This window comes from Salmo salar, chromosome ssa04, assembly GCF_905237065.1.
Source record: "Salmo salar chromosome ssa04, Ssal_v3.1, whole genome shotgun sequence".
NCBI classification, from domain to species: domain Eukaryota; kingdom Metazoa; phylum Chordata; class Actinopteri; order Salmoniformes; family Salmonidae; genus Salmo; species Salmo salar.
The window spans coordinates 27,627,753-27,655,503 of NC_059445.1; the positions used below are offsets into that span (position 1 = coordinate 27,627,753).

General features: G+C 42.4%; 2 protein-coding genes across 3 annotated transcripts; one reads left to right on the plus strand and one right to left on the minus strand.

The window, feature by feature from the left end:
- The first annotated feature begins 1,460 nt into the window (after positions 1 to 1,460).
- On the plus strand, positions 1,461 to 6,069 carry LOC106602754 (CDGSH iron-sulfur domain-containing protein 2A-like). Its single transcript, XM_014195594.2, has 3 exons — positions 1,461 to 1,745; positions 4,164 to 4,378; positions 4,910 to 6,069. Exons 1-3 carry the CDS (start codon positions 1,643 to 1,645, stop codon positions 4,997 to 4,999), a joined length of 408 nt encoding a protein of 135 aa, XP_014051069.1. The 5' UTR covers positions 1,461 to 1,642; the 3' UTR covers positions 5,000 to 6,069.
- A 2,351-nt stretch (positions 6,070 to 8,420) lies between these two features.
- Positions 8,421 to 27,104, minus strand: LOC106602753 (sodium/hydrogen exchanger 9B2). 2 transcript variants are annotated; one of them, XM_014195593.2, is made up of 13 exons: positions 26,717 to 27,104; positions 20,396 to 20,732; positions 18,731 to 18,911; positions 17,896 to 18,066; positions 16,160 to 16,302; positions 15,650 to 15,777; positions 13,998 to 14,173; positions 13,411 to 13,517; positions 13,048 to 13,197; positions 12,427 to 12,535; positions 12,124 to 12,260; positions 11,437 to 11,620; positions 8,421 to 10,656 (listed from the first exon to the last, which is right to left on the minus strand). In XM_014195593.2, the coding sequence occupies exons 2-13, from the start codon at positions 20,495 to 20,497 to the stop codon at positions 10,598 to 10,600; spliced, it is 1,647 nt and encodes a 548-aa protein (XP_014051068.1). In that variant the 5' UTR covers positions 20,498 to 20,732; positions 26,717 to 27,104; the 3' UTR covers positions 8,421 to 10,597. The 2 variants fall into 2 exon arrangements, with proteins under 2 accessions (XP_014051068.1, XP_014051067.1); XM_014195592.2 differs by having other exon boundaries at positions 20,396 to 20,798.
- Positions 27,105 to 27,751: the final 647 nt, after the last annotated feature.

A 27,751-nucleotide genomic window follows, 5' to 3' on the forward strand; every position in this document is an offset into this window, starting at 1 on the left:
GTCGGTTATGACGCCAAACTGCAGTCAGGTCATGACCCTGGTGAGGGCGAACAGCACGCAGATGAGCTTCCCTGAGACGGTTTCTGACAGTTTGTCCAGAAATTCTTCAGTTGTGCAAACCAACAGTTTCCTCAGCTGTCCGGGTGTCTGGTGTCAGACGATCCCGCAGGTGAAGAAGCCGCATGTGAATGTCTTGGGCTGACGTGGTTACATGTAGTCTGCGGTTGTGAGGCCATTTGGACGTACTGCCAAATTCTCTAACACAACGTTGGAGGTGTCTTATGGTATAGAAATTAACATCCAATTCTTTGGCAACAGCTTTGGTGGACATTCCTGCAGTCAGCATGCCTATTGCACGCTCCCTCAAAACTTGAGACATCTGTGGCATTGAGTTGTGTGACAAAACTGCATGTTTTACAGTGGCCTTTTATTTTCCCCAGCACAAGGTGCACCTGTGCAATGATCATGCTCTTTAATCAGCTTCTTGATATGCTACACTTGTCAGGTGGATAGATTATCTTGGCAAAGGAGAAATGCTCACTAACAGGGATGTAAACAAATGTGTACACAACATTTGGGAGAAATACGCTTTTTTGTGCTTATGGAAAGTTTCTGAGATATTTTATTTCACCTCATGAAACATGGGACCAACACATAACATGTTAAGTTTATATTTTGGGGGGAATTCATGAGGAAATAAATATCAACTGGATATGGAAAGTACAACGGGATGCATGCTTTTCCTCTGTGCATTTCAATAGTCCTTCCATTCATCAGGAGTGAGTTGAAATAATTTGACAGGTGTAAGCAAATTCTCTGAACACATCAACATTCACATTGACTTCACCTCTTCTGTGTTTTTAGATCACCACAGATTGCATAACAGAGGAGACAAGGACAAACCATTTTGTCCTGTGGAGAGAGAAAACGCCATCTTTTAAACTGAAATAATGTGAGATTATGAACGATGCCTGAGACATAGATATATGATTTAAGTTGCCCCTAAACCTTTAGGTGGATCCCATTTGTAGCCAACTACCCACATCACACACACACACACACACACACTGGATGACTATGCAAATAGATACATCCCAGCCTATTTAATTTCCTCTTGAAGTTCTAATCAAATTATTATTATATGGGTGAAATTATGAGTATACAAACATTTACACGTTTGCTTTGGAAGGATGAATAAATCAATGAATGACTGAAGCCAATGCACAAATAAATATATAACAAATAGAATAGAATACAATACAATAGCATACAATAGAATGGAATACAATGTATTTTTCCCCAGAAAACAACGGTAAGCTACTTTGTCATACAAACATCACATTGGCCTATGTATCAAACAACATTAATGAAATTAGCTACTTTCTATGTATTTGCCTCATTATAAACTGTCCAATCAGATGACACCAACTCTGCCAACGTTCATTGGCTACATGTTTTAGCGTCATCTTCCGCAATTGCGTCTATTCACCAACACATCTACGCGTCTTCTCTATTTATTTCTATTGCACGGACAATTTTTACGCACCGGTCAAGACTTGAGCTACTAAGATAGCGTAATGACGCAAACGGACCTCAGGAAATATCCAGCTCAAACTAAAACCTGCCTATAGTTTCATTCAAGATGGTTTTAGAAACTATTTCAAGGATCATAAAAATCCAGCTTCCAGCCTACCTCAAGAAGCTCCCCCTTCCCGAAACGATTGGAGGATTTGCGAGGTTAACAGGTAAATGGTTACAATGTTGCAATGGTGAGAACAGGAAAGAGAGAAAACCTTGTCCCCATGCATGCATGCCTACAAGATTAGCCACATTAGTTCGCCAGTTTTAATGTGTTTTTTTCAAATTTATTATAGATTGTCGGGGTTTTCTGTGTGGCTGTTAAAGTGCTAATCCACTTCATATTGAATAAAGTTCCTTACTTGGCTCAAGTCAAGTTGATTGAACATTGAAGGGTAGTTTAACAGTGCACTACTTTGAGATACGTTTGCTTGTACAGTTACAATGTATCAGACTCAGAGAGTGGAAACATTGTATCAAGTGTACTGCACCGTAGGTGTAGGCAAACAAGTGTTTTGTTTGTATGTAGCACATTTCCTCTCTTGGCTATGGAAGGGAACTAAACCATGTTATTCCAAGCATATGAAACATGAGGCTACAACAAAATAGATGTACAAATTAAAATCCAAGTTGAGGCTATTTTATACTTTGATATACAGGCTACAGTGATGCGTGTTTTACACACTCCTGTGTGCATAAACAACAATCTCCAAGCTTCAGTTGATGTAGCTCATTGCTTGACATGAACAAAGTATATGTTATTAGCAGTGATGATTCTTGCTCTCATGGCAGGCAGGCATATTGAGACCAGTCATTCAATGAAGCAAAAGTGTGTAGCTTCTGAAAATCACCTAAAAACAGAGGAAACCAACTATAGGCCTATTGGTGGTCTAAATGTTTATAAGACGATAATAACACTTGAGAAGCTGCTTAAAGTAAAACGTTACCAACTAGTCACATGTAGGCTATAAGACTCACTGGACAATACTTTATAAAAGTTCCTTTTGAAACTGCTGCTAATATAATTTGATGTCATTAAACAGTACGTCTACAAACCTTTACTTTGCCTTAGCTGCAAAACACTAAATACGCTCTCATAGTATTCCCATAGAGCAGTGTAAATCTAGGACTGCGTGCTTACTCAATGGAGAACAGATTCCTCTCACCCTACACCTGAACGAGGCTCACACACTTGCTTTTCTGAGTAGTTGTGAGAGGAAAAAGGTCTGATGACAGTAGCTGTCAGTGCACAACATTGAAAAGTTAGGCCTTGAATTTAAGTACTATGACAAACCCACTGTAAATATTGGTTTTAAATGAGCTATGCGACCTCTTAGTTGTTTCAAGTTTTGACAACTTGAAGAAACGCTTACGTTTGACCTTTGGGGTGAACGCTGAATGCGCCCCTATAGAAAGTGTCAGATTTGGGACCTAAAAATAGCCCTAAACTAGTGGCTGGGGTTCTCAGTTGGGCCTTCATACCAGATATCCTTGAGTGTGGAGATGACATGCCCTTTGCTAAGGAAAGGAGCAGACCTGGGTTCAAGTAATATTTTCAAATGCTTTGAGTGTTTTCCCCTATTCTGTCTGGATTGCCAGATGGGAGGGGTATGCAGTTTTGGGACTATTCTATTTGTCCATTAAGCCAGGCAAGCTCAATCAAGCACAGACAATATTTGAAATTAATTCAAATAGGATTTGAACCCAGGTCTGGAAAGCAGTAGTGGTAAATTGTGGTTTCTCCCATTGCCCTGAGGTGCTCCATACTGAGGATCATTGACGTTGTAAACACTGATTTAATAAGTCTTCGCTAGCAAATCTATAGGATATGCATGAACATGAAGCGACTGGAATAATTGGCATGGCAATGGAAGCTCAATTATAGTTAATTTCATTGCTGTGTAGCTTTGAAGTTATAACTTGCCTGCAGTCAGTAGCATAAGTACTGAGGTTTTTTCCAGCCCTATATTATATTTGTTATTTTAATGTTTTCACTCTCAGGAAAAGATGGGAGTCAAGTGAAATGTCCCTGCAGGAATCTAAAGACACTATGACTGCATTTAGACTGTCAAAAGACCAATTAGTGGAAAAATATATAAGGGACCAATTCTGGTATTCTTTTCACTAATTGTTGACCAATCAGATCAGCTCAGCCAAATTCAGTCTAGCAGCTTCAAGGATGAGCGCCTCATTCAATTATTTTATTATTTTGTTCGGATATGGTGTTTTTACATTTGCCTTTTGAATTCGAGATAAATCGTATAATGAGATTAACATTCTCCCATTAGGCACCCTTCTTTTTAATCAAAAGCCATTTAATTTGATTGCCGTGAGATTCAAATACACATCCCTCAAAGGTGCCATAGGCGGCATAGCATCGGACACTGATACAGAACACCCCAGGCAGAATGTTATGGGAACCGCAGGGGTGGAACAATTTGAGGAGATCCAACATCTCTGTGTCTGTGTGTGTGTGTGTGTGTGTGTGTGTGTGTGTGTGTGTGTGTGTGTGTGTGTGTGTGTGTGTGTGTGTGTGTGTGTGTGTGTGTGTGTGTGTGTGTGTGTGTGTGTGTTTTTCTTCTCAGTCTCTGAATGGCTCCGGTTGCTGCCTCTCCTGGGAATCTTGGCCCTGCTGGGCTACCTCACCATCAGGCCCTTCCTGCCCAAGAAGAAGAAGCAGAAGGACAGCCTGATCAACCTGAAGATCCAGAAGGAGAACCCCAAAGTGGTCAACGAGATCGATATTGAGGACTTGAAGAGAACAAACGTCTGCTACTGCCGCTGTTGGCGCTCCAAAACGGTAAATTGGACTAGAAGTAGAGTTGAATGGTTATTGCTAACACTACACAATCTTAGTAATTTCAGGACCCATATTGCCTAGTTAAATAAAGGTTAAATAAATATTCACAAAGTCTCTCAGTAAGAGTGCTGAGGATCAATGTTGCATGATAGATCATAATGAATAAGACTATATGGACAGGGGGAACCTAATCCTAGATCGCATTTCTACTCTGAGACGCTTTTTGAATACAGGCCCTGATCAGCCTTTATGCATTGGGGCCAAGGGAATTGGATGGGAGGGTTGGCTTGAGATTGGTTTTAGATCATGTTAGACGCAAAGATTTAAAGTTATAGCTAGTGGTCTTCTAACCTCAGCAATTTATGCGGATGTCAGCAGTTTCTTTTTACATTCTCACTGTCTTTTGAAGCCAAGGGGAAGCACATGACTAAATAAATGGTCAACTATGCAGGTGGGGCTCTAGTTAGCCTATCTATAAGCAGTGCCTCGTACTGTGTGTATCAGCTAATATTAAGTTGTTTCCTGTTGCAGTTTCCTGTTTGTGACAAATCACACATAAAGCACAACGAGTTGACTGGAGACAACGTGGGGCCTCTCATACTCAAGAAGAAGATATTATAATCCATCTTTAACACTGTATGGGAGACGTCCATCTTTATTCCCTTCTTCTGTCTTTAGTTTCTTAAAAAAAAATGGATGTATTTTTGGTCTGTATTTTAGGGCATGGCCTTTTGCACTCTGCCAATTTGTCTTTTATTTCGGTAAAAAAAAATGATATGGCGCATACTTTGCTTTTGGTAGTGATATGCTGCAAAAATGTTGGTGGCGCCTTAACTCCTCAAAGATTTTACCATCAACACTTTTGTGAATCGTATTTATTTGAACTTGCCAATAATGGGCAATAACTGAGAAGGTTTGAAAGGTTTTATGCTATCACCACTCCCTCTTATTGTCTCCTGACAAGTTTTTGTACAGTGGCCATTTTCCAGTCTGGCTATCTCTCACTCTCTCGTTAGAAACAACAGTTAACCTTGGTCTCCTTGGTAGCGCCACGCAGTTCCAAACTATTGGGACCACATTGAGGGGATTTTGAACTTCAATCACTACTGCAATTGGGGTAGCAACCTGCTATTTAGGGTAGTAGTATACTTTGTTAGGTTGAAAGAAAAACTTTACTTAGCCTTTTCAGTCTCCGAACTACTTTAAGCTTGAAGTCTTTCACTTGCATACAAAAACACTTACAGGATTTTTCCCTGCCATTTCTCTTTGTTCATAACCTTATAAAACATGCCTTAATTCTGTGTTCATGCTATATTGTGTGTCCTCATATTCAAAACTGAAGATCTTAAGACATTTTAGAACATCTTAAGTTCACTAAACTCCTCCCCTCAAGAAACAATGAACCCTTGTTTTTCTACACCAAAATATTTAAGTAATTATTTTTTCTGCCTTTACAGTATCAAACATGTCAGTTGTCCAATTTACTTTGCATTCAGACAATGTCATGCAAATATTTCTTAATTCATTCAACAACATAAGATTTGAAGAAGGGATCTGCTCCTTTGGTTACTGATCCTTATGTTAATGACCAATTACAGTACATAGATCTGTATTTTCACGTTTTACTGGAATTTAGGCAAACTGTGCCGGCCTGTGTACTTTTGTAAAATAAAAAAAAGTTACTTTGTTTCCGAAAATTAGTTTTGTCAAATGGCCAGAAGAAAGAAACAGATAGGCCTTGACGTTTTGGGAACTGATTAGACAAGTGATTTACAATCATTTGACAGGTAATATTTTCCATGAGTTTGTCTGAACAAAAAGGTTGACAACTATTGGATGGTGTTTTCATACTCCAACATATAACCTGTCCAGCACCAGTTACTATTTGCATCTGCTTTCCATTCCAAAACATTGACGCTAGGACCCGACCTGTGCTTTCTGACGGTGATAGGAAAATCTGACCCTTTATAATAAAATATCACCACATTAAAGATAAGAACTTTGCTCATCTCTAACACACAACAAAAACATGACAACTACAATACATGTGGGGCGGCAGGTAGCCTAGTGGTTAGGGCGTTGGACTAGTAACCGAAAGGTTGCAAGATCAAATCCCTCAGCTGACAAGGTTAAAAAAATCTGTCGTTCTGCCCCTGAACAAGGGGAACCCACTGTTACTAGGCCATCATTGAAAATAATAATTTGTTCTTAACTGACTTGCCTAATGTAGCAACTACTTCTACTCTGAGTGTTAAAAACATTAAGGACAATCTAGAGGCGAAAGAAACGCACACTTATTTAGGCGAGGTGCTGGCTAGTGAAGTAGAACACTTAGAAAATAAAGGAGAGCCGCACACTCTAGGAGTTCAGATGCAAAAATAATTATGTCCAACGTTTTGACAGACAAGCTGTCTTCATCAGGGTATAAGACAGCTTGTCTGTCGAAACATTGGACATAAATATTTTTGCATCTGAGCTCCTAGAGTGTGCGGCTCTCCTTTACTTAAAAAAAAACATTAAGGACACCTGCTCTTTCCATGACAGACTGACCAGGTGAAAGCTATGATCCCTTATTGATGTCGCTTGTTAAATCCACTTCAATCAGTGTACTGTAGATAAAGGGGAGGAGACAGGTTAAATAAGTATTTTTAAGCCTTGAGATGTGGATTGTGTATACGGTGTATACGGTATTTCCACATTTTGTTAAGTTACAGCCTTATTCTAAAATTGATTAAATCATCCCCCCCCCCCCTAATCTACACAAAATACCCCCCAATGACAAAGCAAAAACAGGTTTTAAGATTCTCACATTTATTAAAAATAAAACTGAAATATCACATTTACATAAGTATTCAGACTTTGTTGAAGCATCTTTGGTAGCGATTACAGCCTCGAGTCTTCTTGGGTATGACGCTACAAGCTTGGAACACCTGTATTCGGGGAGTTTCTCCCATGCTTCTCTGCAGATCCTCTCAAGTCTTGTCAGGTTGGATGGAGAGCATTACTGCACAGCTATTTTCAGGACTCTCCCGAGATGTTCGATCGGGTTCAAGTCCGGGCTCTGGCTGGCCCACTCAAGGACATTGAGCCTTGTCCCGAAGCCACTCCTGCATTGTCTTGGCTGTGTGCTTAGGGTCGTTGTCCTGTTGGAAGTTGAACCTTCGCCCCCAGTCTGAGGTCCTGAGCACTCTGGAGCAGGTTTTCATCAAGGATCTCTGTACTTTGCTCTGTTCATCTTTCCCTCGATCCTCACTAGTCTCCCAGTCCCTGCCGCTGAAAACCACGCACAGAATGATGCTGCCACCACCATGCTTCACCGTAGGGATGGTGCCAGGTTTCCGCCAGACGTGACGCTTGGCATTCAGGCCAAAGAGTTCAGTTATGGATTCATCAGACCAGATAATCTTGTTTCTCATGGTCAGAGTTCTTTAGGTGTCTTTTGGCAAACTCCAAGATGGCTGTCATGTGCCTTTTACTGTTGTGTGGCTTCTGTCTGGCCACTCTACCATAAAGGCCTGATTGGTGGAGTGCTGCAGAGATAGTTGTCCTTCTGGAAGGTTATCCCATCTCGACAGAGGAACTTTGGAGCTCTGTCAGAGTGACCATCGGGTTCTTGGTCACCACCCTGACCAAGGCCCTTCTCCCCCGATTGCTCAGTTTGGCCAGGCGGCAAGCTCTAGGAGTCTTGGTGATTCCAAACGTCTTTCATTTCAATGTTGCAGACATTTTTTGTTCCCTTCACCAAATCTGTGCCTTGACACAATTGTGTCTTGTAGCTCTACAGACAATTCCTTTGACCTCATGGTCTGGTTTTTGCTCTGACATGCACTGTCAGCTGTGGGACCTTCCATATAGACAGGTGTGTGCCTTTCCAAATCATGCCCAATCAATTGAATTTACCACAGGTGGACTCCAATCAAGTTGTAGAAACATCTCAAGGATGATCAATGGAAACAGGATGCACCTTAGCTCAATTTCGAGTATCATAGCAAAGGGTCTGTTAGCAGTTGATGTTACTCAATAACACAGACCCCAAAGCAAATCAGGGGGAGAAAATAGGTTTATTCAAAGAGGACAAATCATAGATGTTATGCTGAGAGGTAGATGTTCATTCTCCCCTGTCCTTGGTGATTCTCTCCACAGAACAAAGCGACAGGAAGTAATTTATAACCCAACCCTAATCTGTGGTTGACCAATTAGAATTCCTAGCAATAAAACTGGGCCAATGGCCAAATAACAAGAATCCCGTTTGACTCAATGTATAGACAAATTCTTCCCATGTCTCTGACCCATTACAGAAAAAAACACTTTCCATTGATCGTTAATTCCCTCTTGACATTTAGTCCTCTGCGTTGTGTATTTATCTTCAAAATATTCTTACAGGTCTGAATACTTATGTAAATAAGGTATGTTTATTTTTAATACATTTGCAAAAATGTCTTAACCTGTTTCACTGTCATTATGGGGTTTTGTGTAGATTGAGGATTTTATTTAAATCAACTGTTATAAGGCTGTAAAATAACAATGTGGAAAAGTCAAGGGGTCTGAATACACTGTATGTGACATTCAGAGGGTGAATTGCCTTTGAAAATTGTATGGCACCGGTTTGTGTCAAGAACTGCAACGCTGATGGGTTTTTCACGCTCAACAGTTTCCTCGTGTGTATCAAGAATGTCCTTTGAGTGCTGGATATTCCAGCCAACTTGACACGACTGTAGGAAGCATTGGAGTCAACATGGGCCAGCACCCCTGTAGAACACTTCGACACCTTGTAGAGTCCATGTCCAGACAAATTGAGGCTGTTCTGAGGGCAAAAGGAAGGGATGCATCTCAATACTAGGAAGGTGTCCTTCATGTTCTCTTACACAGTGTCAAAAGACTACCACCATCGTTAAAGGGCCAGTGCAGACATTTCTATCTCAATATCAAATCTTTCTGGTATGAATATATCATTTCGGGTATAATATTCCGGTTGAGCTAGACCTACGGTTTATATGCTCTCCGGAGCAAATTATAATGGAATTAGTTTGTTTGCGTAACAGATAAAATTAGCATTGATCTTTTTTAAGTTCAAGTTTCAAAAGCTATACAGGACTTTTACATGGTATGATATACTACCAGTTACTACTGAAAAACCTAAGGGACCCTTTCAAGAGTCCATACAAACGTAACAAAAAAATAATCTAAATCAACTGCATAATTAACTCATTATGGAATCCAAATTATAAATACTGAATAATAAGAATAATAAAAACTAATGAATAGAACAAAAAAAAAAAGACTTTTGGCAGTCTTTTCTTAAACATTACTTTTACAGTATATTGCTCAGAATGTGATGCTATTATCTGAGCTACACTGATTTTGCATTAAAGACCAGTCTTAAATACATTTTAGCTAGGGGCCCATATTATTCATGTTTTTTTGTGACGGTCACATTTAGTGCACACATGATTTGAATATTGCTTAAATGGAAACGTACAATAAATAAAACTGTCTTGCCTTTGTCCTGCGTCAAGCTAGCAACAACCGTCCATCGCTAAATATAATATTTTCTCTGAATCAAACCGCAGTACTAGTACAACACACTTCATTCACACAGAATACAACATCAACAGCTGGTAAATTGATGCATAAGGCCTAAGGACAAAAAATAAAATGTTGTGAGGGCGTACATACAGTGTACGGCTGTGTGATAATGAACACACAACATATGCCTGATGGTTAATGTCAAACACATTCAATTCCAGTGGCTCCGCTCTTAGAACCACTTTTAATGATAGGGTATAATTTTAGTAGTAGCATTACTGAATTTTCAGTCATTGTATCATAACGTTACAGTCTAGTGCAGAATGCTTGGATATCGTGGCTTGTTGGTTGAGTGGCAGCTGTAGCTCGAGGCCTGGAAACTACCCTCAGGGGAGATATAAATAAACATGGCAGGATGTCAAACACCAAGGACAGATACACAGATGAAGTGGCAAAGGCCCTCTGAAAACCCCACTGTCCGAAAGGCAATATCCTGGGTGTCACCAGAGTCTGAAATAGGAACCATGTTCTCTATACAGTACCTTTAAAAGGGAATAGGGTGCAATTTTTACACTAGAATAGGATGCTATTTTAGATGCATCCTTGAAGTGCCCCCATTTTCCCTATGATCCATCCATATTCCTCCTTGGTGAAGTGTTCTTCCTGGTTCCCACCACTGACGTTGGTTTGGTATCAGAGGGTACTCTCGTAGGTGATTGGGGACTCAGTCATAGTTCCGCTTTGCTCCCGCTCTGCATATCCAAGGAAAAAGGGTAGAAAATAATTTTAAAAAAGGCTTTGTGTGTGTGTGTAACTGAAGTGCCTTTGTGAGTATAAACAAAATATGACTATAGGCCAAATGGTCAACATGGAAAATGTCTCAGTGAGTGTAGTCTGAGACACAGCGATGGGCAGGTAACACGTTTTACCAGGACACAAAGTGCAGTCATAAAAAAAAATCTCCCTGCAAACCTGAAGAGCAAAAAAAAAAGCCACCATTGTGTGGTGACAGGGCTGAGACGAAGCATGATGCAGGAAACAAAGACTACCTGAAGCCACAATGCAAATCATTCTCCAACCCATGGCTTCTCTTTATTAGCCTAAGATTCTGACTGATACGCTCTGTTTCACCACTGTCAACAAAGCTGAAACAAAAGCCTATCAGTTTGGATTCCAGGCTTTTTCAAATAAAGATAATCTCTGTCATAAAGGGACACTGCTTTTCATAAACACGCTTCCTTCCCTATGCTGTGTGGACAAAGCTATGACAAGCTGTTTTTAAAAAAAGCACAATGGTGTATAATAGGAGTGGAGGGTAAAACCATAATGTGCTGTATAAGGTCACCGTTTACGTCATGTGGGGGATAATAGCTGTCACTCAAGCAAGGTTAGTAGTAGTTGTGGGTTTTTGTGTGCGTTTCGATTTTAAAACACAGATGGTGAGGCAGTCCTTCCTATTGCTGTGTGTGTACACTTCTGTCTGTGCATTTATGCAGACGATGTGTTTGCACATTCTGTGTGTGCGTCCTCACCCCAAGCAGGGTTCTTTGGTTTCTGCAGCAGGCGAGGTCCTGTGAGTCCGATGACCAGGGCCCCTATGGGGGCGGTGAGCAGGATGGAGAGCACGGCCACTGTCAGCACGTCCATGCCGTACTTCTCCAGCTCCGTATCCTCCTTGGTGCGGGCCATGTCCAGCGCTGTGGAGCCGATGGCCGCCTGGGGAGAAAAGAGGGGAGGAGATCAACACATTGGCCACGTTACCCTCAACATTGTGAGAGTTAAAGCACCTACAATTTACTGGAAAACTCAGTCATAAACTTAACGCCGACATTGGGAATGATATGACAGATGTTCCCTAACCCCTTCCCACACAGAGCAGCACCAGAGTATGCAAAAACATTTTTTACTCACAATACTAATATTGTTACAGACCAAAAACGTGTTGCACGTGCACAATCACAAGTTAGTTGCAATATTCAAATGCTATGGTTATTTTGCTTGTTGAAGCCTTTTTTTGTATCAGGAAAATTTCAGCCTTAGATTCTGTTCTTGGTTTGTTTTTTAGTTTTTTTAAATAAATAGATGAAAGGTAGGAGAGTGCTGAAAGAGCAGTAAGCTGGAGTCGAGCCCATGATGGCAGCGGTACATCGTACGTGTGCTCCAGAGGTAGCGCCTTCGACCACTCCAGGCCACCTTACTTCCTGTTTAACGTTAAGTACCTGTACGGTGGCTTTGGGTAGCCAGGCCAGAGCGATGAAGAGCTTCTCTTTGAAGTTGAAGCCGGCACACAGCACACAGACGAAGGTGAAGAGAACACGCACCAGCAGACCAATGGCCAGAGAGCCTATGCCCAGGCCTGGTGGGACAGAGAAGGGAATAGGGGGTAGAATGATAAACACTTTATTCAAGTTAAAGTAGGAAAACACACCCGATAGAAGATCTCCAAAGAGCGGGGTATAAATGTATATGTGGTGTGTGTGTTCTTACTGACTGTGTGTTTATGCGTGTGTTTGTGTTCTCACCGACAGTGTTTTTGTCCAGCTCTGAGATTTGGATCTCAGCCCCGATCAGGCCGAAGAGCAGTGGCTGGAACACTTCCCAGGCAATACCCACTATGTCCTCCACAGGGACCTGCACACAAACACAGAGTCAGTCAGACACACACGTTACGGTTTCTCAAATTACTGACATTTCCAAACACAATTTGTGAAAGTAGAGCAAATGGAGGGGTTTGAGAAACGCTATCAAGACAAGTGATAACAAAAACATGAAAACAAAACACTTACCAGACACAAACCAGACTACAGAGAGAGTTCAGCAAACACCAAGACTTCGCAACTTTGTTTCTCTACTAGAGAATCTGCCTCCCATAGAGACAATATCAGATGTGACTGTATATTTGGGATTGGGCCTCTGTATACTGACTGGAAGGGTCCCACTGTGTCTTAAGACAACAGTTTGTGCTGCACTGGAACGTTCAAGCTGTCCAGCTGCTATCCGATGCTTTAGTTTAGTCCACTGTGTTAGAGGTAAGGGCTAGAGGGGCATTTGGGTGTTGGGTAAGAGAGTAAGTGCCTAGCTAGAAGATGCAGGGTACGGAGGGTTGAGTGAGGGGTCGGCACAGGATGGGGTCGTTGACTGACCTTTGACCTTCTCCAGCCCAGGCCAGCCAGGAAGGCAAGGACCAGGGTGCAGAGGCCCCCCGAGCCAGGGAAGCCAGCCACATTGCTGCCGAACACGGCAAACACCGACAGGCCCAGCAGCAGGAATGAGCGCTTCATCACTACATTGTCCTACAGGAGAGAGAGCGAGAGAAGGAAGAAAGGACGCATTAATAAAGTTTCCCAAACAAGGACTATGGTCCCTGGAGTAACATTACTAAGAAAGGGAAACGCTACTGAGAAAACTGAGCTCCGTTATAGGTCAACTCTACAGGCCAGTTTCCTAGACCTGGACAACACCTACTCCTAGACTAAAAGCTAAGTGCTTTCGATGGAGATTCCTACCTGGTCCTTGCTGGGAAAGTAGCGCAGCAGAAATCCCAGCAGTACCCCAGCTACCATTCCCCCTCCCACCTCCAGTATACCTCTCAGCAGGTTGTACCACATGGAGCCTGCAGAGGGAGACACAGCACAACAAAACATATGAAGTTAATATCAAAACAGATGGTATCGTCCCAAATGGCACCCTGTTACTTATAGAGTGCACTACTTTTGACCAGAGTCCTATGTGGACCCTGGTCAAAAACAGTTCACTCTATAGGGAATGGGATGCCATTAGGGACGCAGATGGCAGCAGGAAGTCAATAATAAAAAGCATGCAATACAGAGGAAGACACTAACAGCTCATACTAAATGGTCCTGTGTAGCTCAGTTGGTAGAGCATGGCGCTTGCAACAACAGGGTTCGTAGGTTTGATTCCCGAAGTGTGAGGGCATCATCTATTGGATCCAGGACGGATTGCAGGAAGATCTCTAGTAACGTTGCAACAAAAACAGATAATAAAGTTCTTTTTTTTTTCTAGTGGTCTCCTCTCATCATTGGCTCAGAGCAGAGGCACAGATCAACATGCTCCTGACTAATTGGATCCCTACCGGTGGCGAAGGCCATGCCCATGCAGGTGGTGAAGCCGGTGATGGCCAGGATGTCGTCGAAGCTGCCGGCGGCCATGAGGAGGGTAGGGATGCCCTGCTCCAAGCCGTAGCCATCCTTCTGCAGCAGCAGCATGGACGGAACCACCACGGCCGGGGACACGGCTCCCAGCACAAATCTACAAGAGAGCCAAAGTGAGGGTTAATCATCATAACATCATATTCATCAGGTTTGGGTTGCCAGAATGGGTGAGTTTGGGTTGCCAGGCTGAAGAACGACCTCCGAAGTAACAACCAGTAATATGAATAATGATCATATGACCATTTAGCAGATAGCCAGTACAAACCTACAGGAGAGGAGACACACTATGAGAGTTCATCATATAATATGGCCCTGTAGAAGATGCTTTCAAAGGTAGGGTTACGGTAAAAGCACTTTGTGACAATTGCTGATGTAAAAAGGGCTTTAAATAAAAATAACACATTTGATTGATTGATTGATTTGAAGACATCACAAACCTAGAAGAGACAGGGGAGGGGAGAATACAATGAGTAAAGACAGTGTTTAATGATGCAGCTTTACTAATAGGGATTAGTTTGAGATATACACTATGTGGACATCCCTTCAAATTAGTGGATTTGGCAATTTCAGCTACACCCAATGCTGACAGGTGTATCAAATCAAGCACACAGCCATGCAATATTCCACAGACAAACATTGGCAGTAGAATTGCCCTACTGAAGTGTGGCAGATCATCATATTTCTGCCCTGCTAGAGCTGCCCCGGGCAACAGTAAGTGCTGTTGGCAACGTCTAGGAGCAACAACAACTCAGCCGTGAAGTGGTAGGCCACACCAGCTCACAGAATGGAACCGCCGAGTGCTGAAGCACGTAGTGTGTAAAATCATTTGTCCTCGGTTGCAACACTCACTACCGAGTTCCAAACTTCATTAGCACAAGAACTGTTCGTCGAGAGCTTCATGAAATGAATTTCCTTGGCCGAACAGCTGCACACAAGCATAAGATCCCCATGCGCAATCCCAAGCATCGGCTGGTGTGGTGTAAAGCTCATCAGTGCCCAACCTCACTAATGCTTGTGGCTGAATGGAAGCAAGTCCCCGCAGCAATGTTCCAACATCAAGTTGAAAGCCTTCCCAGAAGAGTGCAGGCTGTTATAGCAGTAAAGGGGGGACCAACTCCATTTTAATGCCCGTGATTTTGAAATGAGACGAGCAGGTTTCCACATACTTTTGGTCATGAAGTGTATTTAGAGGGATGGATGAATAGAATGATGGACAGATCAGAGTGAGAGACAATAAAAGTGGAGAGGACAAGAGAGAGCGCAAGAGGAGAGAGGACGAGAGAAATAGAGAAGACAGATATAGCAAGAGAGGGAGAGCGCGAAAAAGAGAGGAGAGAGAAAGAGAGCAAGGGGCTAAGCATCAGGATTAAATGAAAATGTATAAAAGCGGGGTCTCCAATCCTGTTCATCGAGGGCTAACCATCCTGTAGGTTTTTGCTCCAACCCCAGAAGCTGCAGAATACTGAATCCTGAATGGGATTTAGAAGTAGAAGGCTCAGAGAGGACAACAGAGAGACTGCGAAGAGAGATCGAGTGAGAAAGAGAGAGACAACGAGAGAGAAAGAGAGTTTACCCTAGGATGAACCCCCAGATCCAGGGCAGGCCCATGAGGAAGTGGGAGACGATGGCGACGGTGCAGGCCTCGATGATGCAGGGTCCCATTCCCACGCGCGCACACACCATACTCAGCTTCTTCAGAGCCTGGGAACACACATGTACACACACAAATTAAAGGAAAAATCCACATTGCATTAGTCCACTGTGGATACAGTCGCAAAATGTTTTGCACGTCAAGTTTTGAAGAAATAGGATTTTCAAGAAGCAAAGTGTCACTTGCTTCATCATCATGATGATGAGTTTTGCACCATGATGACGTGGCAAGTGACACTTTGCTTCCTGAAAACTTGACTGCTGAAATGAAAAACATTTTGGGACTGTATCAACAGTGGACTAATGAAAAATATATACACATATACAGTTTGAGGGGATTTTTTCTTTAACACAGGAACAAAAATAATAAAGGCAAGTACTAAACACTAAAAGCGTCGGCCTATGGAGAGAGATGAGTGTTTCATTGACATACCGAGCCGTCCAATCCCAGGCCTGCTCGGGTCAGGATGACAGCGAGGGCAATGTTTCTCAGGGAGGCGGACCATCGGAAGTCGATGTACACGGCGTCCGTTACAACGGGGATATTACGCAGCAGGAAGCCTGTCAATAGCATACCTGTAGAGAACGACAGAAAACAATGATACTTTATCATACTATTATATTAAAGTTAATACTTTTATATACAACCATGGTGTTATTCTTTGGACTTTCTCTCACAGCAAAAAGGGGCAAAAAACAATGTCTTCTTGTTGTTCTGAAGACAACCTTGTTTTTATAAGAGTTAAACAGAGAACTTGAGGCTAAGATATTATTCCCATCTTCACATTGGTTCAAATGCCAAGAAATACACCTTTTATGATAGCCTGGGAACTGAATATTAAAAAAAGGTTGAAGATCAATTGGTTTAAGATATCAAAGGCTTCTAGGCATAGGAGTCTTTTGAGTGTAAAGGAAAAACGTTTCCAAGTAGGAAAAATGCAAACATTGGAGTCTAATCTACTGTATGAAATTGAATTGCCTTTGAAGGTCAGAAAGATCAATCTGGTCCTGTGTGGTTCAGTTGGTAAGAGAGTGGCATTAGCCAACGCCATGGTTGTGGATTTGAGGCAACGTAGGCCAAAAAATGTCTGTTCAGTTCAAACAATGAAACGGGGACTTTGAACTGGGAAACAGAGTTCCTCTGGGTTTACAAAAAGAAAAAACAGGGGTTGGACAGACATTAACTATCAAAGATGTACATCCAACAATCAGGACTTTACTATGGGAGTGGCCTCTGTCGGATAGACACTACACTAACGATCAAAGATGGAAAATTAAAAGACCCACCAAACACTTATTTATGATCTACAATCTCCTTTCAGGACTGTTGAAAGTGAGGAGTAGATTGTGAATCTGAACGTCTGACTTCTATCTTCTTGTGGGCTGAACGAGTAGCCGCTGTCTTATTATAGGGGTCTATGCAAACTACAGGACTTGTCATGTGGTTACCGGCATCAAAAGAGACTTTGGTCAAAGCTGCGCCGTGTCTCAACCGAGTCTCTATTGTATGTTAAGAAATGCAAATACATTTGAATTCACTCCTTATCAGTCTAAGTCAACAAGGTTGTTCATTTGGTTAGAAATGGAATAAGGTGGGATATAAACTCACGTCACTGTCTAGGTATGGTAGTAACACATGTATGACGTACTACACACGAAGTAGCAGTGTTGGCAAAGCCAGACAGCATAATAAGAGACCGTTCGACCATGTTACATGCAGGTGAAACAGTCCCATTTGACATGTATAGTAAAGAGTAGTAGTGAGGGGACAAGCAAGTGCATGCATGCTAAATATAGTGAGTGGGTGTGTTAAATATGAATGTGTGCTTATTATAGTAAGTAGTTGTGTGTGTGTGTGTGTGTGTATGTGTTCTATCTACTATAACAGCAGATATCTATTACCAGCAGCCAGGCCACCATTCCCATATCAAAGACAAAGAAAAAGATGGCGTCTGACTGTTACTAAGGAACATGTATGGCACGCAACACCCTGAAGATGCCATTTTGTCTCACTCGCAACAAGTGAAATGAGGAAGAGGTTACAGAAAATAACCTGTTGTATGCTGCACGTACACATGCGGTCACGGACAAGACAGAGCCCATCACCTACAACACACAAACACATATATATACACACACACTCTCTCTCTCTCCATTCGCATTACCTACCCAGTAACGGGGGAAAGGGAGGCAGTTTGGGCAGCTGTATGAGGCCCACCAGTTTGCCCCCGGTGACGGAACAGATGAAGAGCACGGTGATGCCGAACAGGTTCCCCCCCGGCAGGCACTCCTTCTCTGTGATGGACCACACCACGCCAAACAGCACTAATGCAATGAGGACTGGGAAGGAGGAGAGGTCAGAAGTCAGTACGTGGCCAGTTAGCAGTTTGTTTGTTTTTGCCTGTCACCTGCCAAATAAAATAAAATGTGCTGTACTTGATTTGGATTGCAAGGTAAAATGGATTCAAAGGTCTACTACTAAGCCTAAATGTTAAATTGTATATTTCAGTACATCAGGGACAGTGGGTAGTGCTTTAGTCCATCTGTAAACCTACTCCATTTGTGCTATATAAATGCCTCAGGGTACAACTGTGGCACTGTTCAACAGCGTGCACTGGATAAAAATCAGCAATCCTAGAGGACCTTTGTTCCCTTTATTGACACACACACACTGGTTCTACAAACTCAATCCTAACATATTACCCTCTCGCTCGCTCTCCATTTTCCACTCGCCCAAGCACAAAACACTACAAGATGCCAACCCCTGATCCCATAGCAATGTCACCAAGGTAACATTTCTACGGTAACATTAGTCCCCCTGGTGCCCGGAATTAAATAAAAACACAGACCACAATGGCATTATCAGCACATTGGAGCGTTATGAAGGTTCATTAGGCATATATTGTATCTCTATTCTGGTGTCCATAGAAGTAGAATTCAATTTATATGGGCACCAGCATAGAGACACAATATTAGAGTGGCCTATTTCTATGCTGGTGCCCACCCTTGGTGATGAGGGAGGAGAGGAGGCCTCGGGGCGGGCAGGGGCACCCCCGGCGGAGCCTGCCACAGCAGATGACCGGGGGGTCGGTGTTGGTGCCCGCATCCACCACCGGGTTACGGGGGATAAAGTAGGTCTCCTCTGTGACTTGGGGGGTGGAGCTCCGGCTCACCACCACCTGAATCTGGGGGGCAGAGATGTAGAGGAAAAGGCTCTTAGTTCCAAATGAAAATGTGTCAGTAGCCATACTTTCTAATTCAACTTTCTTACAACAAAAATGCCATTTCAAAACAAGCTTCTGAAAAAGTTACACGCTATTGGATATTTGTTTATTATTTTGCCAAAGAGACACTTGACACAAAGGGACACTTCGATGTTTTTGAAAACCATCCTTACGACTCCATCGTACTCTGATCCCCGTTAAAATGTGCAATACGCAGAAATTGCTCCGCCATTTCCTGGTTGCTAAAATTTGAATAGATCGCTCAATTTCAGTTTATGTAACAAAAACAGCAATGTATAGTGTATGTGTAACCTTTATTTAACTAGGCAAGTCAGTTGAGAACAAATTCTTATTTACAATGACGGCCTACACCAGCCAAACCCGGAAGACGCTGGGCCAATTGTGCACCGCTCTATGGAACTCCTAATCAGGGCCGGTTATGATACAGCCTGGAATCAAAACAGGGACTCTTGCACTGAGATGCAGTGCCTTAGACCGCTGCGTCACTCAAAGTAGAGAATCATTGTACCATTTAAACCTCTGAAATATATCTTCAATAACCAAATATATTGTATTTTCAGCAGTTTGAAGCTGGTGTACAAAACCAAAAGATGCAAAAACAAACTTAACGGAAGCATTGAAATAGTGCAAAGAGAACAGCTCTTGCTTTCAATGAGAATGACTGATCTATAACTCACATTTCTATGTGAATTTGGAGAGCTCGCCCGAAAAAAGTTGCATATTGTAGCTTTAACTTCTTGAGTTTAAATTATAGCAATCTTTCAAGAGAGAATGACTGTGGTGTCAGGAACATGTTTTGGGTCGCCTCACCTAACAATTGAAAGCTGATAAGAATGGTACTGGAGCAAATGCCAGTGCTACTGGCTTTTTTGCCTCTGTTTCTTTGACACACCTATGTTAAGTGGTTCTTCATTGTTGACAAAGAGGTTAGTCACACTAACAAAACACTACTGTTTAAGTAATAGTTCTCATGCTTATCATAAAGAGTAGATACGGACTTTTACTACAAAGAGTGTGCCACGATGAGAACAGTTAGTGTCATGAAAAAGGCTGTTGTTCCAACTTATACCACACTCTGTGGAAAAAGAGGCTGGCAAAAATCATGGGAAAATCTGCTGGTAGGGTACATCTCAAGATATGTTTCAAATGACCTAACAAAACATCAGCAATGATTATTTTACTTTTCTTTTCCCGTAAATAATTGACCTCATAAATGCATAATGCCAAATAAGAGTGCACAGTACACTGCCAATAGGAAATGTAAACTAATGCCTTCAAAACTGATTCTAGAGCAATGTGTGTGGAATTACTATTATGCCAAAGCTTCCGGTCAGCCATGGCTCATAGATTCAGCGACTCAGTATCATTAAATTATGTAAAGGCTATCTATTAGCATTTTGGCTAAAGCACTAGATATACTATACCTCTGCATGGTTCGTTACTGCCGAGGCTCCGGCACTGTGTTCTAGGTCCAGCAAGGGAGAAGGTGTAGGTGGCTTCAACTTGGGCTGGTCGTCCTCCATCATGGCATCTAGTACAGTTCACTTTCTCCTCCTCACTTCTCTAACCTCACAGCAAACGCGGTGGAGGGGTGGGGTTGGCCATCGGTGCATTGCTGCTCTGCTCCTGTTGTATCCCAAGGTTTGACTGTCCAGCACTAGCTCCCATTCAGTGAGTCGTCACCTCTTTATCAGTCAAAGGCAGTGAGAGTGAGTGTTTGCTTGGTGGAATTGGCCAGAGAGGCATTTGAGGCAAACACGGCTGTAGCGATAGGAGGTGGAAACCAGCCAAATGCAGGAGCAATCAAAAGGTGAAGATAAACAGTAACTGTAAAACAGATAATAAAGTCTGAGGTTTTCAAATTTCACCATTCTGCTATCAGTATGGAATGAGACTGGGAATAAGGGCATCAATGCATGAATGAAGAATTTCCTCTTTAACATCATATAGTATGATTTCTATGTTATTAGCTACAAAGCCACTACTCTCCTTCTTCTATGATAAAGGCATTCAATATAATGGCATTTCAATTACAGCAGTATCCATTTTATCGGAACCAAGCTAAAGTTCGATTACTTCATATAAACACGTTCCATCCACAGTTCTTACGCGAGTAAAGTCATACTGAATAAAAATAAATTGTGACAGCTGTGATGGAAACAGGAAGTTTCGGTACAATTTTATAAATGCCGACAGATCATTCAACATTCAACATGGTTGGATCTTTTTGCTTCTGTAAAATGTATTATGCGCAAAATTGCAGTGGAAACACCTTTATGGATAACTATTGATACAGTATAATAAACCATATCCGAGTAAACTTGGGAGTCATGTGATGATATGGTCTGTGGTCCTCCCACTACAACTCGGGAAACCATTGATTAAATAAATAATGAACTTCACAGGGTGGTGAAGCCTTCCCTGTGGCTCAGTTGGTAGAGCATGGTGTTTGCAACGCCAGGGTTGTGGGTTCGATTCCCACGGGGGGCCAGTAGAAAAAAAAATGTATGAAAAGAAATGTATGCATTCACTACTGTAAGTCGCTCTGGATAAGAGCGTCTGCTAAATGACTAAAATGTACAATGTAATGGTGACACTGCAAGGTGATGAGCTTGACGCTGCTTTCCAATAAATATCTAGGGTCTTATTCTGGTGACATGATGATCGGTGCTTGACTGCCGTTCGACAAAAAATACAAATATTCTCATCATGTAGACTAGCCTACCCGCACGCGGAATTTCCTTTCATAGGATAACCAGATCCAAAGTAATTATTATCCATCGGGTGATTGGTTGAGCCTTATTTGAAGCCGTGACATCACTTTGAGCCCTTACCAAAACAATGGCGGACAATCTCTCTCCCCTCGGATCTAAAACTTGGTAACAAGTGACAACCCTAAAACCAGTAGTATCGACCAACTTCAATGACAGTTATCTAATATTCCCGCACCCCAATAACATTGTCGCCGAGGAGGGCTTGATAGCTAGCTACAGGGTTTGAGTCACCACAGCCGTTTTATAAAACAGCTCAACTAGCAACGCTAGCTAGCTTGTGTCTAGACTCAGGAGCTCATGGGCACATACTAGACATGTCACATAGGAGCCAGCTGGTTAGATATGATTCCACCATGGGCAACAACTGGCTACTAGTTCGTTTTCACAAAAACGTTAAACTAGCTATGAGTGTATCTAGTGATCACCACATTTAGAAGGATAGCTACTGATTGAAATGTAGCATGCTGGCTCACACTGGCCAGGCAGAAGCCATCTCGCTAGTTAACAGTTAGCTAATAGTGGACGCCAAACTCAGAAACTCACGGCCTAAAATAGCCAACTGGTTAGACATGATGGCAACAATGTCTGAAAACGAACTAGTCGCCAGTTAAATATGTTCAATTCATAGTTAGTTTAGCCACTGACCACTGCATTTAGGAGGCTAACTAAATTACTAAAATGTAGATAGCTAGCTCACTGGCCAGGCAGTAGCCACTACTAGCCATCTAATTGTGGATTTCCTATAGATATGTTAAACCTAAAATCCCAATGTCGATGAGCCTTTCACATTAAACTTCCACCTTTCCTGTAGTTTATTTTTTTATTTTTTTTATTGGTCACATACACATAGTTAGCAGATGTTATTGCGAGTGTAGCGAAATGCTTGTGCTTCTAGTTCCAACAGTGAGGCAATATCTAACATATTGGTGGTGTGACATCGGGTGGTGTAGGTGTCTTGGGAGGACAGGTAGTTTGCCCCCAGTGATGCGTTGTGCAGACCGCACTACCCTCTGGAGAGCCCTGCGGTTGTGGGCGTTGCAGTTGCCGTACCAGGCGTTGATACAGCCCGACAGGATGCTCTTGATTGTGCATCTGTAAAAGTTTGTCAGGGTTTTGGGTGACAAGCCAAATTTCTTCAGCCTCTTGAGGTTGAAGAGGTGCCGTTGCGCCTTCTTCACCACACTGTGTAGGTGGACCATTTCAGTTTGTCTGTGATATGTACACCGAGGAACTTAAAACTTTCCACCTTCTCCACTGCTGTCCTGTCGATGTGGATAGGGGGGTGCTCCCTCTGCTGGTTCCTGAAGTCCATGATCATCTCCTTTGTTTTGTTGACATTGAGTTAGAGGTTGTTTTCCTGACACCACACTCCGAGTGCCCTCACCTCCTCCCTATAGGCCGTCTAGTCGTTGTTGATAATCAAGCCTACCACTGTTGTGTCGTCTGCAAACTTGATGATTAAGTTGGAGGCGTGCATGGCCATGCAGTCATGGGTGAAAAGGAGGGGGCTTGTCAGTATGAGCATGCACCCTTGTGGGGCCCCAGAGTTGAGAATCAGCAAAGAGGAGATGTTTCCTACTTTCACAACCTGGGGCGGCCTGTCAGAAAGTCCAGGACCGAATTGCACAAGGTGGTGTTGAGAGACCCAGGGATTCAAGCTTAATGATGAGCTTGGAGGGTATTATGGTGTTGAATGCTGAGCTGTAGTCAATGAAGATCATTCTTACATAGGTATTCCTCTTGTCCAGATGGGATAGGGCAGTGTGCAGGCGATTGCGTCGTCTGTGGACCTATTGGGGCGGTACGCAAATGGAAATTGAAGTGGGTCTAGGGTGACAGGTAAGGTGGAAGTGATATGATCCTTGAATAGTCTTTCAAAGCACTTCATGATGACAGAAGTGAGTGCTATGGGGCGATAGTAATTTAGTTCAGTTACCTTTGCCTTCTTGGGTACAGGGACAATGGTGGCAATATTGAAGCATGACTGAGATAGGGAGAGATTGAATATGTCTGTAAACACACCAGCCAGCTGGTCTGCGCATGCTCTGAGGACACGGCTAGGGATGCCGTCTGGGCCGGCAGCCTTGCGAGGGTTAACACGTTTAAATGTCTTGCTCATGTCGGTCACGGAGAAGGAGAGCCCACAGTCCTTGGTAGCGGGCCGCATCGGTGGCACTGTATTATTCTCAAAGCGGGCAAAGAAGGTGTGTAGTTTGTCTGGAAGCAAGACGGTGTCTGTGACGTGCCTGGTTTTCTTTTTGTAGTCCGTGATTGCCTGTAGACCCTGCCACATACGTCTCGTGTCTGAGCCGTTGAATTGGGACTCCCCTTTGTCTCTATACTGACAATTCGCTTGCCTTGTGGAAGAAATGACTACACTGTTTGTATTCGGCCATATTCCCAGTCATCTTTCCATGGTGAAATGCGGTGGGTCATGCTTTCAGTTTTGCGCGAATGCCGCTATCTATGTTGCCAACGTAGCGGTGCGCACACTGAACGATGTGGCACAGATGGTGGTCACACACTTCAAGATTCTTCACCTGTTCGTGAGGATTCTCGATACCACGCGGTTTCGTGAAAACAATTATGTGATTAAATTGAATGTAGCTATGAGCTGAGTGTGGCGGTATTTCAAATATAAAGAGCTAGATAGCTCTTTTGCTAGTTGTCCTGATATATATGAATACATGCCAGGAGATAAGATATAAATATCTATAGCTAGCCCCCAACAGCCATTCAAAGCTAGCTAGTTATATTGAACTCCACTGGCTTCCAGTTGAAGCTCGCATCCGCTACAAGACCATGGTGATTGCCTACGGAGCTGTGAAGGGAACGGCACCTCCATACCTTCAGGCTCTGATCAGGCCCTACACCCAAACAAGGGCACTGCGTTCATCCACCTCTGGCCTGCTCGCCTCCCTACCTCTGAGGAAGCACAGTTCCCGCTCAGCCCAGTCAAAACTGTTCGCTGCTCTGGCACCCCAATGGTGGAACAAGCTCCCTCACAACGTCAGGACAGCGGAGTCAATCACCACCTTCCGGAGACACCTGAAACCCCACCTCTTTAAGGAATACATAGGATAGGATAAAGTAATCCTTCTAACCCCCCCCCTTAAAAAGTTTTAGATGCACTATTGTAAAGTGGTTGTTCCACTGGATATCATAAGGTGAATGCACCAATTTGTAAGTCGCTCTGGATAAGAGCGTCTGCTAAATGACTTAAATGTAATGTAAATGTAAACTAAAATATAACATTTCAAAGATTTGAACGAGTTACAGTTCATAGAAGAAAATCAGTAAATTTAAATGAATTCATTAGGCCCTAATCTATGGAGTTCACATGATTCACCCACTGGGGAGACAGGCCCAGGCAATCCGAATGAGTTTTTCCTCACAAAAGGGCTTTATTACAGACAGAAAAAAAACTAGGCAACAACAGGTGAAGAAGCCAGATGTGGAGGTCCTGGGCTGGCGTGGTTACACGTGGTCTGCGGTTGTGAGGCCGGTTGGATGTACTGACAAATTCTCTAAAACAAACATTAAATTATCTGGCAACAGCTCTGGTGGACATTCCTACAGTCAGCATGGCAATTGCACACCCCCTAAACTTGAGACGTCAGTGGCATTGTGTTGTGGGACAAAACTGCACAGAGGCCTTTTATTGTCCCCAGCACAAGGTGCACCTGTGTAATGATCATGCCATTTAAAAATCAGGAGAAATGCTCACTGACAGGGATGTAAACATTTTAGAGAAATAAGCTTTTTGTTTGTATGGAACACTTATGGAATCCTTTATTTCAGCTCATGAAACATGGGACAAACACTTTACATGTTGTGTTTATATTTTTGTTCGGTATAGAAAGAGATTCCATAACGTTAGTTAACGCGAGTTACCTTGCCTCACCTCACGGAGTACGGTTATATTTACACAATAATTCGATTATTGTGGATCATCAGATTAATATAATAGTTAGTTTAAAATGTTTACATGCTTTGCCAAAATAATGATTTCACTAATAATCCTGTTTAACGTTACATGGACACATTTGAAAATCAGGCTACCTGATGGCATTTTTTTTTTAAGCAGAAAATCGCCAATCAAAATAAACATGCGCTCGTACATTTTAACACTAATAATTTCATATTCAACAGATTATGGCAGAAGGCCGAGTATGGCGTTTAGATGACTATCTTAAATCGACGTAACGTCAAAATCGAAGTAAGCATACACCGATTAAAACACCGGGTTTTCTAAGCAAATTTGGAGATTATTAGGACACGTTAACGCTTAATCGGCGTTCAAGCACTGTAATTGATCTACGCATGTGCCAACACCCGTAGCTCGAGCAAACCGGAAGTATACATTTTAGAAAAGGTTTTCTATATACAAACTTTAGATGTCCGAACTATTGTTGGTGTATGTAACCGTCCTCAAGTCTCGACGTCAAACTGCAAAGTTACCACACAGACTCATTATTGCAAAGCAGCCATCCGTCTAGTGAAAATGATAACCAATGCCGGCAAAGAATATGACCCGCAACGTTGTTTATGCCAGTAAACTACGCTGGCCGACGTTAGTTAATCCAATTTTAAAGAGGCAAACACTAATCAATGCTAGGTTTAACGCGAGACCATATGGCACCTTTTGGAACCTAGTTACCTTAGCTGGCTGACGTTATTCTCAAGCCTGTGGCATATGGTCTCGCGCATTAGTAACAAACTAGCTAGTTGGCTTCATTATCGTATCTTTACATTCACATTATTCATATTATTCATATCGACGGCCTTTAAAAAGTATTTATTCCTGTAGACTCTTAAAACATAACTACTTAACACTATGGCTAACTATTATTATATCCCGGCTGTCTAAAAACGCACTGAATTACCGCGCGCAAACCTTCAGGAAAAATAGCTACCAACTGTTGTTTTATAAATCACACCACAAAGTACTCACAATGACTTGTCACTCACCTCAAAACGCAATAACTGCCATGCCCATTTATGAACTGTGTGTGCCTGCTAACGGATTCCACAGGATTAGTGATGTCCACTCCTGCACGGAGTTGCTACAGTACGTGATGATGGGCAGGAGGGATGACAAGACCATCCACATGAGATCAGTGTGTATTATTACAGTAACACACCGATTTTAATTCAGGATTTTGACTACTACAAGGCTAAGCAACAAAATAAAAAAAATTACATAGCAATAGTAGTTGGACCTCGGATCCGTATACTGTTCATTCAATCAAAATCCGAAATTAAACAACGAAGACGGATGTGAATTTTCACTGCATGACATTTTTTTTGTTTTCTTCTAATCTCATCCACAAATTGTTATTCAAGAACAGAAAGGCGTGGAGAGCAGCGGCTGCAACAGGATAAATACACACGGAGAGGCGTGGCTAAACGTGACCACGCCCCTGGGTAGGGTGCAGCGGTAGTATTCCCAAACTGGGGTATGCACAATTCCGTGGGGGTACGCCAAATAAAAATGTGATTCACATTTTTTTAAATAAAATAATTAAAAAAAAAAAAAAAATCTTCACATTTTCAAACAGTCCATTTATATTTTCCAACAGGGCTATACATTTGGCTGAGTTTTTTTCTCTTCTGAGTAGCCTCCTTTCACTGCCAAAAATACAAATTTTATTATCTAGTGTTCAGCGAAATAACAACACAATGTCAAAAACAGGTAGCCTAGTTAAATAATTAACATCCAATCACATTAACCATTACTCTCTCACTGGAATTCCACTAACGGTCCGTATGTAGCCAAACTTAGATGTTGCTCATTCCGTTTGCTCGAAAATTGATAAATGGTTCATCAAACAACACTGTTTCACGACGCATCAGTGACATGGCAGGAGATGTTTTGATACAATTACTGCTTTGCATACAAGCCAGTGAATTCTACGCGTTAACAGCTGGATGAGTCAACAGACATGGCGGGCCTGGCACAGCTCCTGGTATATGTCTGTTACGTTTATGGGGGGTCAATTAAGG

Bases quoted from the DNA above. Each gene is read 5' to 3' on its own strand.
- LOC106602754 (XM_014195594.2), top strand. From the start codon at position 1,643: ATGGTTTTAGAAACTATTTCAAGGATCATAAAAATCCAGCTTCCAGCC. The intron at 1,746-4,163 runs GTAAATGGTTAC...TTTTCTTCTCAG, and splicing joins AGGATTTGCGAGGTTAACAG to TCTCTGAATGGCTCCGGTTG. The intron at 4,379-4,909 runs GTAAATTGGACT...TTCCTGTTGCAG, and splicing joins GCTGTTGGCGCTCCAAAACG to TTTCCTGTTTGTGACAAATC.
- LOC106602753 (XM_014195593.2), bottom strand. From the start codon at position 20,497: ATGATGGAGGACGACCAGCCCAAGTTGAAGCCACCTACACCTTCTCCC. The intron at 15,778-16,159 runs GTATGTCAATGA...GTGTGTTCCCAG, and splicing joins GCCTGGGATTGGACGGCTCG to GCTCTGAAGAAGCTGAGTAT. The intron at 13,518-13,997 runs GTAGGGATCCAA...CTCCCTCTGCAG, and splicing joins GGGCATGGCCTTCGCCACCG to GCTCCATGTGGTACAACCTG.